This window comes from Sciurus vulgaris (genome assembly GCF_902686455.1).
Source record: "Sciurus vulgaris genome assembly, chromosome: 13".
Lineage (NCBI taxonomy): Eukaryota > Metazoa > Chordata > Mammalia > Rodentia > Sciuridae > Sciurus > Sciurus vulgaris.
The window spans coordinates 75,061,519-75,078,190 of record NC_136474.1 but is presented as its reverse complement, the minus strand read 5'-3'; the positions used below and the strand labels follow the sequence as shown (position 1 = coordinate 75,078,190).

Here is a 16,672-nt window from a genome sequence, read left to right as displayed (position 1 = left end):
AGTGATACAAGCCTATAATCCCAGCAACTCAAGAGACTGAGATAGGAGAATTACAAGTTTAACCTGGGCAATTTAGCAAGACCTTGCCTACATAAATACATACATAAATAGGGCTGGGCAAATATATACTTTTCCTGACACAGGAACTTACTGTTTGTGACTGTATTTTACTATTAGCATTCAACAGAGCTGCTACATGAAAGTGATAAACTACAAGCAAGATTGTACATACATTCTTACAGCTAAACATGAAATCAAATAGATCCAATTTCATTTATTTACTTATTTAGGGCCTTGGGCATGATAGGCAAGGGCTCTACCACTGAGCTACATTCTCAGCTACCACCACCCCAGCCACTTATTAAAAAAATTTGAGACAGGGTCTTGCTGAGTTGCTCAGGCTGTCCTGGGACTTTTCATCCTCCTGTCTCAGCCTCTCCAATAGCTGGGTTTACAGGTATGCACCACCTTGCTCTGCCCAATAGCTCCTCTTTAAAAGACTAACATTTCTCTGCTGAGAATTCAGTGCTATGTTGGCAGCTGATGTCAGCTACACAATGCCTGAAACACTAAAAGGTTAACCTTTTTGCTAACAAAATGCTCATTCTGCATTGGGTTTTCCTGGTACAGTGTGTCAAATGACCTGGATCTTTTTAAGTTTTGAGCATGACCATTCTAACTACAAAAACAAAGCACCATACAGAGCAGGGTGGACATGCACACACATGCCTATAATCTAGCTACCAAGGAGGTTGAGACAGGAGGATCATTTGAGCCTAGGAGATTTAAGACTAGCCTGCACAACACAGTGAGACCTTTGTGGTGTTTCAAACCCACCCCCCCAAAACAGCAATTCCTTGGGAGAGGAGGTGAAGGAGAGGATACAAGCAAAGTATAATCAACTGCAGAGCACAGAGCACTTAGAAGTTTAAGAAACATCTTTTAACTAAATGCTCAAGCATCATGACCAAATAGCTATCTTAGAAAACATGAATCAACTCTGTATTTGTGGGGTTCTGCGTATATGAATTCAACCAACTGCAAACAGAAGACACTTGAAAAAAACTGTGTCTGTATTAACATGTACAGACTTTTCCTTGTCATTATTGCAAAAACAATACAGTATAATAACCATTTACAATGAATTAGGTATTATAAGTAATCTGGAGATACTTTAAAGTATATAGGACAATATGCATAGGTTATATGCAAACACCACACATTTTACTATAAGAGACTTAAGTATCAGACTTTGGTATCCATGGGGATCCTGGAATCAATCCCCGCCAGATGCCAGTTAACTGTAAATGTTAAAAACTAGGCAGAAATATGTTAATTCATTCTTAGTAATCTTATGGTGTAGTTATGACTAGCAACAGTTAAGTAATAGAATTATTTATCAACAACTTCACTTACCAATTATAGTTGAAGGCTTGAGTATATTTACTGCATCTTCAAAAGTATCAGGTATGCTTTCTGGGGCTGGGTGAGCAAATGGTTCCTGATTACTATCTATTTTAGCACTCCGTCCCTAAATTTTTTGATAAAATACAGTATTTTTTTAGTGAGTGCATAATGAAGATTAAGTGAAAAGACAATATTTTATGAGTTACATACATATTATTTCTACAATAGAAATGTCTTTTCATTTACCTTTCTCCTTAATCCATTTATTTCATTTCTAACTGCAGTGTCCAAAAATATAAAATATATATCAAGTCCCATTACACTCAGATTTTCTAGCTTCTTTCAAAAACTCATTTATTCTATGAAAGTCCGCCAAAGTTCAATATGGTACAAAGGTCTACAACTCCTTTCTCTGAGCAAGATGAGTTTTGGAATGAATTTTTTTTTTATGTTTTAGAATGTAACTCGGTAATTTAACAAGTATTGTGAATATTCCCTGACAAATGGGTACTCTACAACTGAACGAACTTAAACATTCACATCAGGTAAAAAGGTTTATTTCTTTATCTATTTTTTAAAATTATTGTTTGATTCATTGTACACAAATGGGGTACAACTTTTCATTTCTCTGGTTGTACATGAAGTAGAGTCATACCATTTGTGTAATCATACATGTACATAGGATAATGATGTTTTTCTCATTCCATTATCTTTCCTTCCCCCTCCTCTCTCTATCCCTCATTTCCTTCGATACAATCCATCCTTCCTCCATTCTTCCTTTACCCACGTCCCCCTGATATGTATCATCATCCACTTATCAGAGAAAACATTTGGCCTTTGGTTATTTGGGAATGGCTTATTTCACTTAGCATGATATTCTCCAACTCCATCTATTTACCTGCAATTGCCATAATTTTATTCTTCTTTATGGCTAAGTAATATTCCATTGTATATATAATATTACAGTTTCTTTATTCATCTATTGAAGGACAACTAGGCTGGTTCCACAATCTAGTTATTGTGAATGAACTGCTATAAACACTGACATGGCAGCATCACTGTGGTATGCTGATTTTTAAGTCCTTTGGGTATAGGTCAAGGAGTAGAATAGCTGGGTCAAATGGGGTTCCATTCCAAGTTTTCTAAGGTCTCTATTTACTTTTTGCAGTCCTGGGGATCAAATCCAGGACCTTGCATGGTTGACGCAAGCAATCTACCAATGAGCTATATGTCCTTATATCCACCTATACTCCTGCTACTCTTTTTGTGAAGAAGAAAGTTTAAGACTACAAATAGCCTCTCATAAGTTCAGGTCAGGTTTTGCTACCAGATTAAGTTCAGGTCAATTAAATTTGTCACCAAAATGAATTTCAGAAAAAAGCTTTGAGATTTCAGAGTTTTAAGATTTCAGAATTGCAGACAGACACCATGGGCCTTTACTACCAAGAGTTCAAAAACAAGAGGAACAGGGAATTCTGATTCAAGATGGCTGAACAAAGGAACATACTTTCTTTTCTAAATCCCAGGTGTTAGGAAAAAAAAAAAAAAAAAAGTTAAATACTCAGTACTGCCATAAAGCTGAAAAAGTAACACTGACAGACTACAACAATGAATTTCTCAAAGATTTAAAGCACAAGCTGATGACGCATGCTTGTAATCCCAGCAGCTTGGGAGGCTGAGACAGAAGGATTGTAAATTCAAAGCCAGCCTCAGCAATGGCAAGGCGCTAAGCAACTCAATGAGACCCTGTCTCTAAATAAAACACAAAATAGGGCTGGGGATGTGGCTCAGTTGGTCAAGTGCCCCTGAGTTCAATCCCTGGTACCCCCAAAATAAAAAATACTTAAAAAATATTATTTAAAGCACAAAAAAAACATACTGAGTACAAAACCAACAAGCCAAGAAACCTGCATCTTTATTTTGGTGGAAGAGAAGTCACCTCCCCACAAAAGCAAAATTTTTTCAACACAACTCCAGAATAACCAGGTAAGAACCAGGAGTGACTGGAAAAGAAGTGGGCCATCACAAGTTGGCCAAGCAGTTAATTAAAGCAGTAATTAAAATACAACCTTAATGGTCTGGTTCTCAGTATTGTTGATCCCAGAATTTCCAAAGCTGTCCAGTTTGGGGTTTAACAGAAAATTCTCAAAAGGGACTACAGTGTTTGGGGTCACCAGAAGAGACTGGAAGCTTAAAGCCCACAGTTTAAGCTACTAGCACATCCTAAAATAAATACTCTGAACCTGAACAGGAATTTTCACTTGCTGCTACCAACACTATATTCCTCTGACCTATTACCATTATCACAAAACATTTGATGAAAACCAACATTACAAAATAAAGCACCAAATTATGTACCAGTAGAAAAATGGAATCTCCTTCTGTAACTCTCACGTCTTATAAGCCGTGCACTTTACATACTAGCAAATATGGTAGTTATGGACTCTGAGGGAACAGCACTGTTTACTGATTCAGAGGACGGGCTTTACGATCGGGCTTCTTAGGGTTAAATTATACCTCCATCACTGATAAACTCATGACTTTGAAAAAGTTCCTAACCATTTTAAAATTCAGTTTCCTCAATTATAAAGAACTTCACAGAAGAAACAAAACAAAAAACCAATCACAGGATTTTTGAAAGTATTAAAGATAATAAACTCTAACTACGAATGTCTGGTATACCTCAAATTACTGTTATTTTATTTTAAATTATGTATAATTTAAGCCTCAAGGTTATTCATTCATATGTTCTAATTTTCCATTTTATTTTTTGTTTTAATAGAATGCTGATATTAATTAAGAAGAGGTGTTAAGAAGAGGAGAATTAGAGGAAAGTACATTGAGATGGGTTGTACTATAGATGTAAATAGCAAGTAACTGCTTTGCTATTATAATATGATGTGCACATAGGAAAATAAAGTAGTAGTTAGGCATGGCGGTGCAAACCTATAATAGCAGGAACCTGGGAGGCTGAGGCAGGAGGATCACAAGTTCAAGACCAGCCTCAGCAACTTAGCAAGGCCCTAAGGAACTTAGCAAAATCCTGTCTCAAAATAAAAAATAAAAAGGGGTGGGGATGGAGCTCAGTGGTAAAGCACCTCTGGTTTCAATTCCCAGTAGTAATCTCCTACCCAAACACAGCCTGTATACTAGATAGCTTCAACCATGGAACAATTTACAGGTACTGATGTTATATAGTGTGAAATCTATGACATTCTTAATAAAAATAGTAACCAATTTACATAATACAGGAAGGCAGGCAGTCCAAAGGGTACTAAAATAACCTGGCAGAGCTCTTTATTATCCATGAACTGGTTTTAGAAACATGTTCTTTTAAATTGGCATGGGGGATTATGATGTCCAAAGGATTAAAGAATTTCTGCTCAAAATTACATGTACTGCTAATAATTTAATTAAGATGTTCTGAGTTCTCATTAAAAACTTTTAAATTCTAAGGCTGGGGGCAGCTCAGTGGTAGAGTGCTTGCCTAGTATGCATAGGCTCTGGATTCCATCCCAGCAGTACCATACAGAAGAATCTAGTTTTATCAGGGTCAAATATGATCATACATGATGTCTATTTGATTTGTTGCCCAGAGAGCAAAGCAAGAAAGGGTAAGTTTGGTGCCAACAAAGAAATTATGATTTAAGTACAAAGCAACAGTATTTATAAAAGACAACGACATAGGAGGATCTCTGTTGACAATACAGAAGGTTCACAGTTGGTATGATTTGGATAGTCTAGTGAGATACAAAATTTTAAAAATTAAATTTAAAAAATCCAACTAAAAAATAAAAACACTCTTTTGCTTCTCCAAGTTTTAAATACCTTACCTTAACTAATAAACCAAACTTGTCAAACATCCAGATTTTCTTTTGTGCCTCTTCTTCTGAAAGGCCATTTTCTACCATAGACATAACTATAAGATTTGCAATCCCAAGAGCAGCCTGTTTAACAAAACACAGATTTTAAAAATGAGGACTAGAGTATGATGCAATGATCATGTTGTTTTATAAAAGAAGACTGTTATGAGAAATACTTAGTTTATTCTTCCTTTCAAATTACACAAAATCTATTTTTTGTGATAATCTCTATAAACATATTTTATGTATTTTACAATAGGAGTTGTGGATTTATACCCTGTGTATTTCAATAAATTATAAGCTCATTATGCTCGTTTATGAACACCATCATTGTGTCCTACTTTCCAATTCTAAAGGAGTGTTGGTTTTTAAATTCTAAAAAGCTTAACAAAAACTTACCTCTCCTGCTCCAAGAAACAGAATCTTGTGTTCTGAGATTGGTTTACTAATAACTTTTTGGGCTGCAAGAAGACCTGCTAGAGCTACTGAAGCTGTTCCTATAAGAAAAACAAAGATTTTTAAAATTAAAAAAGGGCACATTATAGATGTTTAAAAAATAGAAATCAAAAACCTAAAGTTCCCTTTTCACTTTACCTTGAATATCATCATTGAAGGTACAATATTTTTCTCGGTATTTTCTCAAGAACCTAAAAGCATTATGATTTCCAAAGTCTTCAAATTGAATAAGGGTGTTCCGGCCATATCTAAAACCAGCAAAAACCACAATGGTTGTGTTAAAAATAACATTATTAAACAGTTTTCCTGTTTAACACTTCTTATGACAGCATTTAAAAACAATGTATTCTATTAGTTCGAGGCCATCTAAAAGTTTTCAGAGTCTATGAAAGACTAGACTCAAAATGTAGAAATCTACTACTTAAAAATAAAAATGTGCTGCATGTCTGTAACCCTAGCAAAGGGGGAGGATGAAGCAGGAGGATCGTTAAACACAGGAAATTAATAAACATATGAAAAAGTGTTCAACATCTCTAGTAATTAGAGAAATGCAAATTAAAACAACTCTAAGATTTCATCTTACTTCAAGTAGATGGCTTTTATCAAGAACACAAACAAAAATAGATGTTGCCATGGATGTAGGGGAAGAGGCACACTTTTACATTACTGGTGGAGTTGCAAATTGGTGCAGCCACTCTGGAAAGCAGTATGGAGAATCTTAAGAAAATCTGGAATGGACCCACCTTTTGACCTAGTTATCCCACTCCTCGGTTTATACCCAAAGGACCTAAAATCAGCAAACTACAGTAACACAGCCACATCAATGTTTATAGCAGCTGAGTTCACAATAGCTAGATTGTGGAACCAACCTAGATGCCCTTCAACAGATGAATGAATAAAGAAACTGGTATATATACACAATGGAACACTATTCAGCCATAAAGAAGAATAATATTGTGCCATTTGCAAATAAATGGATGGAATTGGAGAATATCATGCTAAGTGAAATAAGCCAAGCCCCAAAAACCAAAGGCCTAATGTTTTCCCTGGTAAGTGAAGAATGATAAATATGGGGGTGGGGGTGGGGAATGAGAGAATGGGGGAACTTTAGAATATGTAGAAGGAAATGAGTGGGAGGGGAGTATGAAAAATGGTGGAATGAGACAGACATCATTACCCTATGTACATGTGTGATTACACGAATGGTATGAATCTACATTGTGTACAACCATAGAAACGAAATTATGTACCCTATTTGTGTACAATGAATCAAAATGCAGTCTATAAAAAGTTAAAAGCTAAATAAAAAGAATAATAATAAAAAATTTAAGGTCTGCTACAGCAACTTAGTAAGACCTTATCTCAAAAATAAAAAAAGGGTTGAGGATGTAGTTCAGTGGTAAAGTCTCCCTGGGTTCAACCCCCAGCACCAAAACAACAATAACAAAACCTATGGAGAGTCTGAAAAGAATGTGGAAGCATAATGGGCTCATGGATATCAATCTGTGAAAACTATTTCTAAGAGTTTAGGAAGGTGCCCAGCACATAAGCAACTAAGTAACTTCCTAAAAAGGAAGAGTCTGTCTAAGTCTCAAAAAGTATGTATTTGACATATATTATCATTACTTTAACAATTAAATAGTAAAATGAGAAAGTATATTAAACAAGTAATTAAATAATTGATATGTAGACAGCATGGTAGTAATGCATATAATTAAAGCAACTCAGGGGGCTAAGACAGGAGGATTTCAAGTTCAAGGCCAGACTGAGCAATTTAGTGAGGCCCTCAGCAACACAGCAAGACCCTGTTTCAAAATAAAAAGGGCTGGGAATATGGTTCAGTAGTAAGTGCCCCTGTCCTGCTATCAAAGTTAAAAAAAAAAAAAAAAAAAAAAATTGCTATGTGAGTGTACCAACATTTGGAGAGAGATGTTAGTCATCTAGGTAAGTAGTAGTAGTAAGAAGGGAAGGCTTTAAAAGGAGGTAGGAGTTCATCTGGGAAAGAAGAATAAAAAGCAAAAAGGTTAGAAAAAAAAAAAGCAAGGTTTTGGTGACCCTGCAATTTTCTGCAATATGTCAGGAGTCAAGCTGGGTATAGGTATAGGGACCTGTAATCCCAGTCACTTGGGAGGCTGAAGCAGGAGGATCACAAGTTCAAGCCCAGCCTTGGCAACTAAGTGAGGCCCTCAGCAACACAGAAAGACCCTATTTCAAAATAAATACAAAAAGGGTTGGGGATGTGGCTCAGTGGTAAAGTACCCCTGGGTTCAATCCCAAGTACCAAAAAAATAAAAAATAAATTAGGGTTTACATTAAAGAATAGAGAGAAGATGGTTAAGGTAGGCTGGGGCCAAAGGAGGGAGACTCTTGAATGACAAAATAGAGAAAAGGGACTTGCTTTTGTGCCTCATCATCAATCACTGAGAGAAGGGAAGAATTCACATAAATCTGTCAGCAAAGATAACTTGCCACTGATACATGTAGCACGTGATACGTGGTGTCGGGGAGAGATGAAAAGCAAAGGAGAAGCAGCTAGGAGGCTGCTATGATGTGAGAGATTTGAAGCACACGGCAAAGAAAACAGAAGGAACAATCATACAATGAAGACATCAGAACAAACAAACTGGTGATGAGGACCAGCTGGAAAGTGAGGGAGAAGTTGTTACAATGCCAAGACAAGAGCAATGCCTAAGAAGATACAATGTGGGGGTGACAAAATCTGGGAAGATAAAAAGTTCAGCTTTGGATTTGTTAGCTTTGTCTCTGAAAAGGAAATAATTTTTGAGTTTTTCCAGGTGTCAGTAATTTAAAAGGTAGGACAACTAGATCCTAAGGGTAAAGCGTTTGGGTTTTATCTTGTGGCAATAGAAAATTATTCGGATTTCAAGCAAAAGAATAAAGTACACATTTAAAAAGATTAATCTGATCTTTTTAAATTTTTTTTTTGTTTTATTTTTCAATGGATCTTTTATTTTATTTATTTATATGTGGTGCTGAGAATTGAACCCAGGGTCTCATGCATTCTACCACTGAGCCACAACTCCAGCTCCCTAATCTGGTCTTAAAGTGAACATGAAATGGAGAAAAACTGGAGGAAGGTTTAGAGGAATTCAGAGGATAAAGCAAAGCTGTGGTAATGAAAGAGACACATTTATGAGGCATTTAAGTGGCAATGCCAACCGGATATTGAGGAACATCTGACTGTATGCACAGATGGCTGATGGAGAAGAAGAATTAAAGATAACACCAGAACAAAGGTTTGTTAATAGGGTGAACGATATTGCCATTGATGGTGGGAAGATAAAAAGCTGTTTAGAAAGAAAAAGAGTTCAGTTAGATATGAATCTGAAGAATCAACAGAATATCGCAATGGGGGATGCTAGGGGCTAGAAACACAAGACTACTGGGATGGGTTTCCATGGGTCATGGTGTACGGCTCAAAGACTACATAGGCAACCACATTTAACACAAGAGAATAAGAACCAGCGAAAACGACAGAAGAGAAAGGTAGAAGAAAGAGCAAGTTAGGAGTCTTCTACTAGCCAAGAGAAGAGAAAGTTTCAAGACTGCAGGAGTAGGAAAACCAGGTCACAGTGAGAGACAGAAAAGGAAGAGGACCAAATGTCTGAGAAGTTAAAACATGAAAGCTGCAGGAGAGCCGAGCAGTGAGAGTGTCATAGGAGAGTAAGTGCAGACTTCCCTCCAGATGTCAGGTAGGGCAGGGATGCCACCTCATCAGCACATCTCATCACATAGGAAAGAACAAAGTTCCCCAAATTTATTATCTTCCTGCCTATCTTCACCAGAGATAAAGAAAAATAAAACAGAACTACAGCATCTCAGACCCCCAATTAAAGGTGTTTTTATCTTTCACATACTTAAACTTCTTACCTGTCAGTAATTGCTTTCATAAACTCATCAATCAGATCATCATAAAGTTGTGAACGATCTCGTTTCTGATACAAGCCCATGTAAAATGGATCCTTTAAGAGTGCCTATAAAAGAAACCAAATGTAAGAATAAAATCTTTCATTACATTACTTCTAAAGATATAAAACAAAATTGCAATGTTTCACGAAACTTAATTTACTATTATTTGTATACATATTAAAAGTGAAGCTTAAAAAAAAGATTAACATCTAATCACAAGATTTTCTTTTCTTAAATCTTCTTCAAAAGATGAACAATTAAAAGCAAATACAGGAGAAACAAAGGGGGAAATAGTGTTACTCACTTGATTATCAGTTCCCACATCAATACACACAGGCAGACATCGATCAGGCCGTATTCCTGCACAAGCTGTGTACAAGCAAAGTTTTCCTACTGGAATTCCCATTCCATAGACGCCCAAATCTCCAAGACCCAGAATTCTCTCCCCATCAGTCACCACAACAGCCTTAATTAGAAAACAAAGGAAAAAAAGAAAATTAAAAAATAGGGCACTAAAGAAACACATTTAAAACAAGATTCTCCTCAGATATTTTCACTTTCACTTTTAAAAATAAAATTGCTTTTTGACTAACTTGTACTCCAAGCATACTTAATATAGGATTTCTACTAAATGCCTCCATCTGAAAGACCAATTCAAGTATTTTCAGAAAGATTAAATACAGGAGAAGTGAACAAAATTCTGATGAAGACATTACCATTAAGAAAAAACAAGAGTTTAGAAATAAACAACATGCTACTCCAACACAACAATGCAGGGCCAATAAGAAAAACCTTAGCAATTAGCAAAGGAGAAAACTTCTAGAATAAAAAAAATATACATACCTATATGTAAGATTTTAAAACAATACTGTGAGTTTAGTTACCACATCAAATTTTTTCTAGATTACCTGAACTAATGATTATTCATCAATGCTTATTTTGATAAGGAAGATATATGTAATAGAGGCAAGATTACTGCCTGCATCAAACAAAAGCCTATCAAAAGATTTTGATGTTATTGCATTTCATTTCGTGAAAGACAGCCACATTGACAGAGGTTTATATTTGCTAAATTTAAAACTCTTTTAAGAACTTTCTATTTGTTAAGGATCTAAATCTCAGATTTAAAAGAAAAAAGACAGGCAAAAACAATCTTCTCCAACACCCTCCAGAGTAAGTTTTTATGGCATTTGAATGATTTCTTCTACCTAGAATAACTATTAGTGACAGTGAGAGGGTTCACCTTGCACTAGCTCCAATTTCTTTTTCAAACTCTATACCAGTAACCCATTCTAGAACAATTACTATTATCATAGTAATTGTTAGACACAAAGCACTAAAATCTGTATGTATATAAATGCAAAATAAATCACAGCAACAATGAAAAACCATTCATGGCAATTTAGAGAAAATTTGCAAGGCAAAAGAAAACATTTGCAAAAAGGAGGGTTGTGCTATTAGTACCTTAACATGATTTTCTGGCCAGTTATCCACAATTGATCTAACATGACCTCTGTCTGAGATTGAAATAAATAATCCCCTGCAACAGAACAAAAACACCTTTGCATTTCATGACAGTTTTTAGCTTGTTTCTAAGTTTTGTCCACAATTCAAATACTTAGATTTTAATAAACACCAAGATGGAGTATAATTTCCAATCAGATTTAGCTTAGTCACATAGGTTTATTTTCAATTATTTCAAACTGTAATTACATTGTTCACATAACAACTGCAACAAAGATTACTGTTAAATGAAATGATCATTTTTCTCAAGAAGAAATGTATCTGCATGGCATGTTCAAATACACTCAGTACTTCTCCAGTAAAAAAACAACATAAAGACAAACCACCAATACAGGGAAGAATAACAAATTCAAATAAACTAGTTAAAATTCAGTACAACTAAAAATTTGAAGGAACAGGAAGGAAAGGAAGAAAATTACAGCAAATTCATATAAAAAATGACATACTTGAAGCATTAGGAAAAAGTGAACTTATTTTTATTTAAATATATTACTTTTTAAACTGACAAAAACTATCATGTACAACATGGAGTTCTAAAATATGTATGAACAATGGAATAACTAATGAAAAGCTAACCATGATATGCTGTTATCTAATTGAGATAAATTTTTCAAAAACGAAGAGGAGAGAAATAGGAAAAAAAGTATCTTATGTCCCAGAAAAAAAGTTCAGGCATAGGTTGTCCTCTGTGCCTTTGAACTATTCTTTTCTTTTCTTTTTTTTTAGTTGTAAATGGACACAACACCTTTATTTTGTTTGCTGATTTTCATGTGGTGCTGAGGGTAGAACCCAGTGCCTCATGTGTGTGAGGAAGCACTCTACCTGTAGCTATAAGCCTAGCCCCTTTAAACTTATTCTTAACATTCAACTTTTTCACTTGATTCTGAGCTCTGGCATTACTATTGTATATCAAATTAGTGCAGTTCAGTAGTTTTTTTAATCATGGCTATGTAATCAACTGATGAGCTTTTTAAAATGCCAGATCCCACTTCCAGAGATTCTCACTTGAGGCTTAGAGTTTAGATCAACCAACCAATCAAGATTTACTGACCTCCTTCTAAGTACCAAACAAAACAAACCATTACCTATGTAGTATATTATGCAATAATGATATACAGTTATTGACCCTCACTCCAAACCATGCTCTTGTGTCTCATGTCAGTTCTCATCTCTGCATGCACATGAGAATGATAATAGGGGCTTTTATGAGACACCCACACTTGAGTCTGAGCCTAAATGAATCAGAATCCCTGGCAGCGGGGCCAGCCAGCCGTGTTTTTGTTTTCTTCTATTACTTAGTCTGGATTGAGAACTACAAATCTTATAAGAAACTATAAACATGGTGATCAGCTGGATTATATCACAGAATGTTTTAGATACATTAATCAATAGCAGTATTGTTCCTCAGTATCCCACAGGAAATACCTGCAGCACAATCACAGAGGGTGTTCACTAAACTCCAGACTGCCAGAGCTTTTTTTCCATCAGAATCTTGGGGATGGGAAGGAGAGAGGTAAACTGGCAGGATTCAATTACTTTTAGTAAGTCCAACAGGTGCTTCTTATGCACATTAAAATTCGAGAGCCATAATATCAGATGAAGGGAGACTGAAGAAAAATGCTATCATATCTTGCCCAAATTTCTACATTTACATCAATATGTTAGATGGACATGGGCAAATATAAAAGGACTGAGGAAAGTAACAGGTAGAGGAGCAAGACAAATTCAAATACATTTAAAACAGCATATATGTAATGCTTGTAAGTTGATAAAGAAAAATCATATCAGTTTCTTCTCAACAGCTTTTTAACAGGTACTTTTATCCCTGTTTAATATATGAGAAAACATTCTGAGAGATTACTTAGTTCATTCAAGGATTTGAGTCAAGGGCCCATTCCAGTACTCATTCCACCTAAAATGTCTGGAAATACAAGAACAATTTGAAGTTAAATTTCATGAAAGCTGATTTTAAAAAGAGAGAGAGAGAGAGAGAAAGAGAGAGAGAGAGAGAACAAACAAAAATTAAAGCAGAAAAATGAGATAGAATCAATCCCTTAACTTGGGCAGATTACTAAAAACTACTGATAATTATGGAGAATCTGCCACCAGGATTAAGTCCATTTTTGCAGGGAGGGGAAAGAATTAAAAAGTATACAATTCCTCAAACAATCATGTTTGAAGGTTAGAAACTAGTTACACTATTTCTACAAAAGTAAAAGAACATGTTGATTTTTTTATTGATATCTTTTAATTCAAATTAAGCTTTTCTGGAATGGGAAACATGGTTGGGATAAGACTAACATAAATCTAATAGGTGTTACGGAATGATTTTTTTTTCCTTATACAACAATCATCTATATATATTTTTAAAAAGTAAGCCTTACTTTGGTCTTCTAAAGATGTGTCCATACTGAGAACAGGCGAGACCAACTGTTGGTGTATATACAATTGGCATTAGACTTTCAATATCATCTTGTAGTATTCTATAAAACAGTTTCTCATTTCTTTCTTGTATTCCCATTATATAGATGTACCTGAAATTAAGCATAGTAAGCACTTTCTGACTCATACTGTGTCACAATAAGTTTTAGCTTTTGAAAGTTAAACCTAAATGTCTAAAATTGGGCCCTCCCCACCTCTATACCCTCTTTAAAAAAAAACTATCAAAATCCTAAACTATTACTATTCAACACCCAGGACTAAAAACTAGCAAAAACACAAATGTACTTAAGAGGTAGACAATAATGAAGAAAATAACAGAATAACCTTAGTGCCCAAGGTTACTAAGTCCTTACTATGAGTCAGGTTTTATACAGAGCACTGAAAATGTAAAGATCGTCAGAAGGCGCTACCCTTAAGGAATTAATCTTCCAGGAGATTGACATATAAATAAGGAAGCAAAATGAAGTGGTTTTCATTCAAATGTTTACTAAACACTAACTGTGCCAGGCACTATTCTGAATTCCAGGGACACATGTGGTGACTCCTGCCAAGGACTTTATAATCCAGTAAGGTTTTTAAGTATTAATACACAGAAAAGCACAAAGAAGGCAATGGTCTATTCATGGGGATAAATAAATAACTTCCTATAAAGAATTAAGTTTATAGAACAGGAAAATACTGGCTTGGAAATGAGAAATCATCTGGTCTAAGAGACTCACATCTTCCCCCAAACTTGTTTCTTCCCTGCTATCACCTAATTAAATGAGAAACCCAGAGTCTGTTCTTGATTGTTTCTCCTCTCCTCTCCTATCCTCCCCCACCCAATCAAGTAAATCACCAAGTCCCACAGAGTCTACCTGCCAAAAACACTTCAAATATATCCATTGGCTCCTTCCACCTGCAGCTGGTTCAAACCACCACCATTTCTCTCTTGGCCTTCTAACTTGACTTTATACATATAATCTTCCTACCCTGCTCCAATCCATTCTTATTTTTAAAAATATTAACTATGGTCATTTTATTCTTCTTAAGTGGCTTCCAGATGCCAGTAAAATAAGGTTCAAGCTCCTTAAACAGTTAACAAGACCTCTGCCTACTTTCCAGCCTCATCTCCATACTCATCTACTTCTCCATTTCCTCACATGCAAAACTCTTACCTTGGAGGTGTTGCATCTAATGTCCCTTCTGCTTGATTACCTAAACCAGGCATAGTCCTATACTTATGTCTTTTAATGCAGCTCAGGGGGCTCAACTGTTTGGGGCCCTTTTCAGTCAACTCCCCATTTTCAAGTCCCACCATACCCTACTACCTCTTCTGCATTCAATTTTCCATCACCTTTATACAGTCTTAAAGTAAAAAAGTCCTATGTTGAACCATCATAAGTGTGGACTAGCTGTAAATGGGAGAATGTACATAGGTTATATGCAAGTATTATGCCATTTTATACAAGAGGCTGAGCACAGTTATTTGTGTCCACAGGAGGGGAGGGCTGTACAGAACCAAATTCCTATGGATACTGAGAGATAACTATACTTCAGACTTTAAATCTCGATATATTCCTGTGACAATGTAGGAAAATATTCTCATGATTGTGGACAGTTGAGCCAGTCACAGCTCCCAACCAGCCATGTTATCAAGAAGGTCAATGGCTGATGCTCTCTACAAGTACACTGTGTTGTGAAGCTATGATGTGTGGTAGGCTGGGTATATTAAATGCATTTCAACTTACTTTTTTCAATTTATGATGGGTTTATTGGGATGGAACTGCATCATAAGCTGAGGTACATCCGTACTTGCCTATTTCCAGAAGCTAGCAAAGTATATAGTATCCAAGTTGTATGCAAGTACTTGGTGAATAAATAAGAAGAGAACCATTTAGATAGTTAATTATATTTTCTATAGAACTCCTGGGACAGAAATGACATCAAAAGGTAGAAAGTACAGGGAGGCAGATTTCTCCTCACTATAGGAAAATAACTGAACAATTGGACTATTAAGATGAAAAAGATGGGCTGGGGTTGTGGCTCAGTGGTAGAGTGCTTGCCTAGCACAGGTGAGGCACTGGGTTCAATCCTCAGCACCACATAAAAATAAGTAAATAAAATAAAGGTTAAAAAAAGGATGGAAAGGCAATTTTGTGAGAGATAGCAGGAATAATATGGAAAGAAGAGCTGGCCTCTGAGGCATGTGACAAAGAGAGGTGTGCAATTCCTGAAGCTCCCTATATTGTTGTCACCGTCACCTTCATTTCACTTTAGCCACTCTGTATACCTCACAGTGATCTTGTTGATCTCACCTAGAACTGTTAAAGCTCAGAACTGGCAAATGCCCTTATTCCACTCTTGGATCACAATCCTATGCACCATTTTGACCGTACCATGACTTGCTTCATCATTCTGAGGGACCTCAAGCTTCTCAACTGCTTCATTTCCTCCCATTCTGTCCGCTCCCTCTGGCTCCTCTTCGTTCCCTACTCTGGATCCCAGGATGCTCTCACTCCATGCACATCTGCCACCACTCGGACCATCTAAGAACTTTCATATCTTTACCTCTGCACCATCCTTCCACAACGTCTACCTTCTCCACCTGTGAACACCACAAAGGAAAGGTGGGTTTTTTCCTCCAATTTTTATAGTAGAGTGTAGTATAGGAGATTAGAACAATGCCTGGCACATAATAGCCCAGAACGGACAACAGAGGAATGTTTCTTTCTTTCTTATTTTGGTACCAGGGATTGAACCTGAACCTAGGGACACTCAACTACTAAGCCACATCCCCAGTCCTTATTATTTTTTATATTTTGAGACAGGGTCTCCCTTAGGGCCTCACTAAGTTGTCAAGGCTGGCTTTGAACTCATGATCCTCCTGCCGCAGCCTTACCAGTAGCTGGGATTCAGGCATGCTTCACTATATCCAACTAGATGAATGTTTCAATGAAGCACCTGGGGTCAGCCCAGCAAACTCAAAACCTGAATTAATGTTACATTTCTCCTTCTCTGTGGAAAAATAACCTTGCTATGTAGGATAAGCAAGATTTAGACCATGATGC

General features: G+C 36.1%; 1 protein-coding gene across 7 annotated transcripts in view; it reads right to left on the bottom strand.

The window, feature by feature from the left end:
- ME2 (malic enzyme 2) overlaps positions 1 to 16,672 on the bottom strand; it is a 64,972-nt gene that overhangs the window by 27,984 nt on the left and 20,316 nt on the right. For 6 of the 7 annotated variants that reach the window (XM_079109015.1, XM_079109011.1, XM_079109012.1 and 3 more), the window contains 8 exons: positions 13,565 to 13,714; positions 11,121 to 11,196; positions 9,961 to 10,122; positions 9,618 to 9,721; positions 5,865 to 5,974; positions 5,670 to 5,767; positions 5,241 to 5,354; positions 1,417 to 1,531 (listed from right to left, as the gene is read on the bottom strand). In XM_079109015.1, the coding sequence (XP_078965141.1) occupies positions 1,417 to 1,531; positions 5,241 to 5,354; positions 5,670 to 5,767; positions 5,865 to 5,974; positions 9,618 to 9,721; positions 9,961 to 10,122; positions 11,121 to 11,196; positions 13,565 to 13,714 (929 nt within the window). The remainder of the gene's footprint in view (positions 1 to 1,416; positions 1,532 to 5,240; positions 5,355 to 5,669; positions 5,768 to 5,864; positions 5,975 to 9,617; positions 9,722 to 9,960; positions 10,123 to 11,120; positions 11,197 to 13,564; positions 13,715 to 16,672) is intronic. The other variant, XM_079109016.1, reaches the window with a different exon arrangement.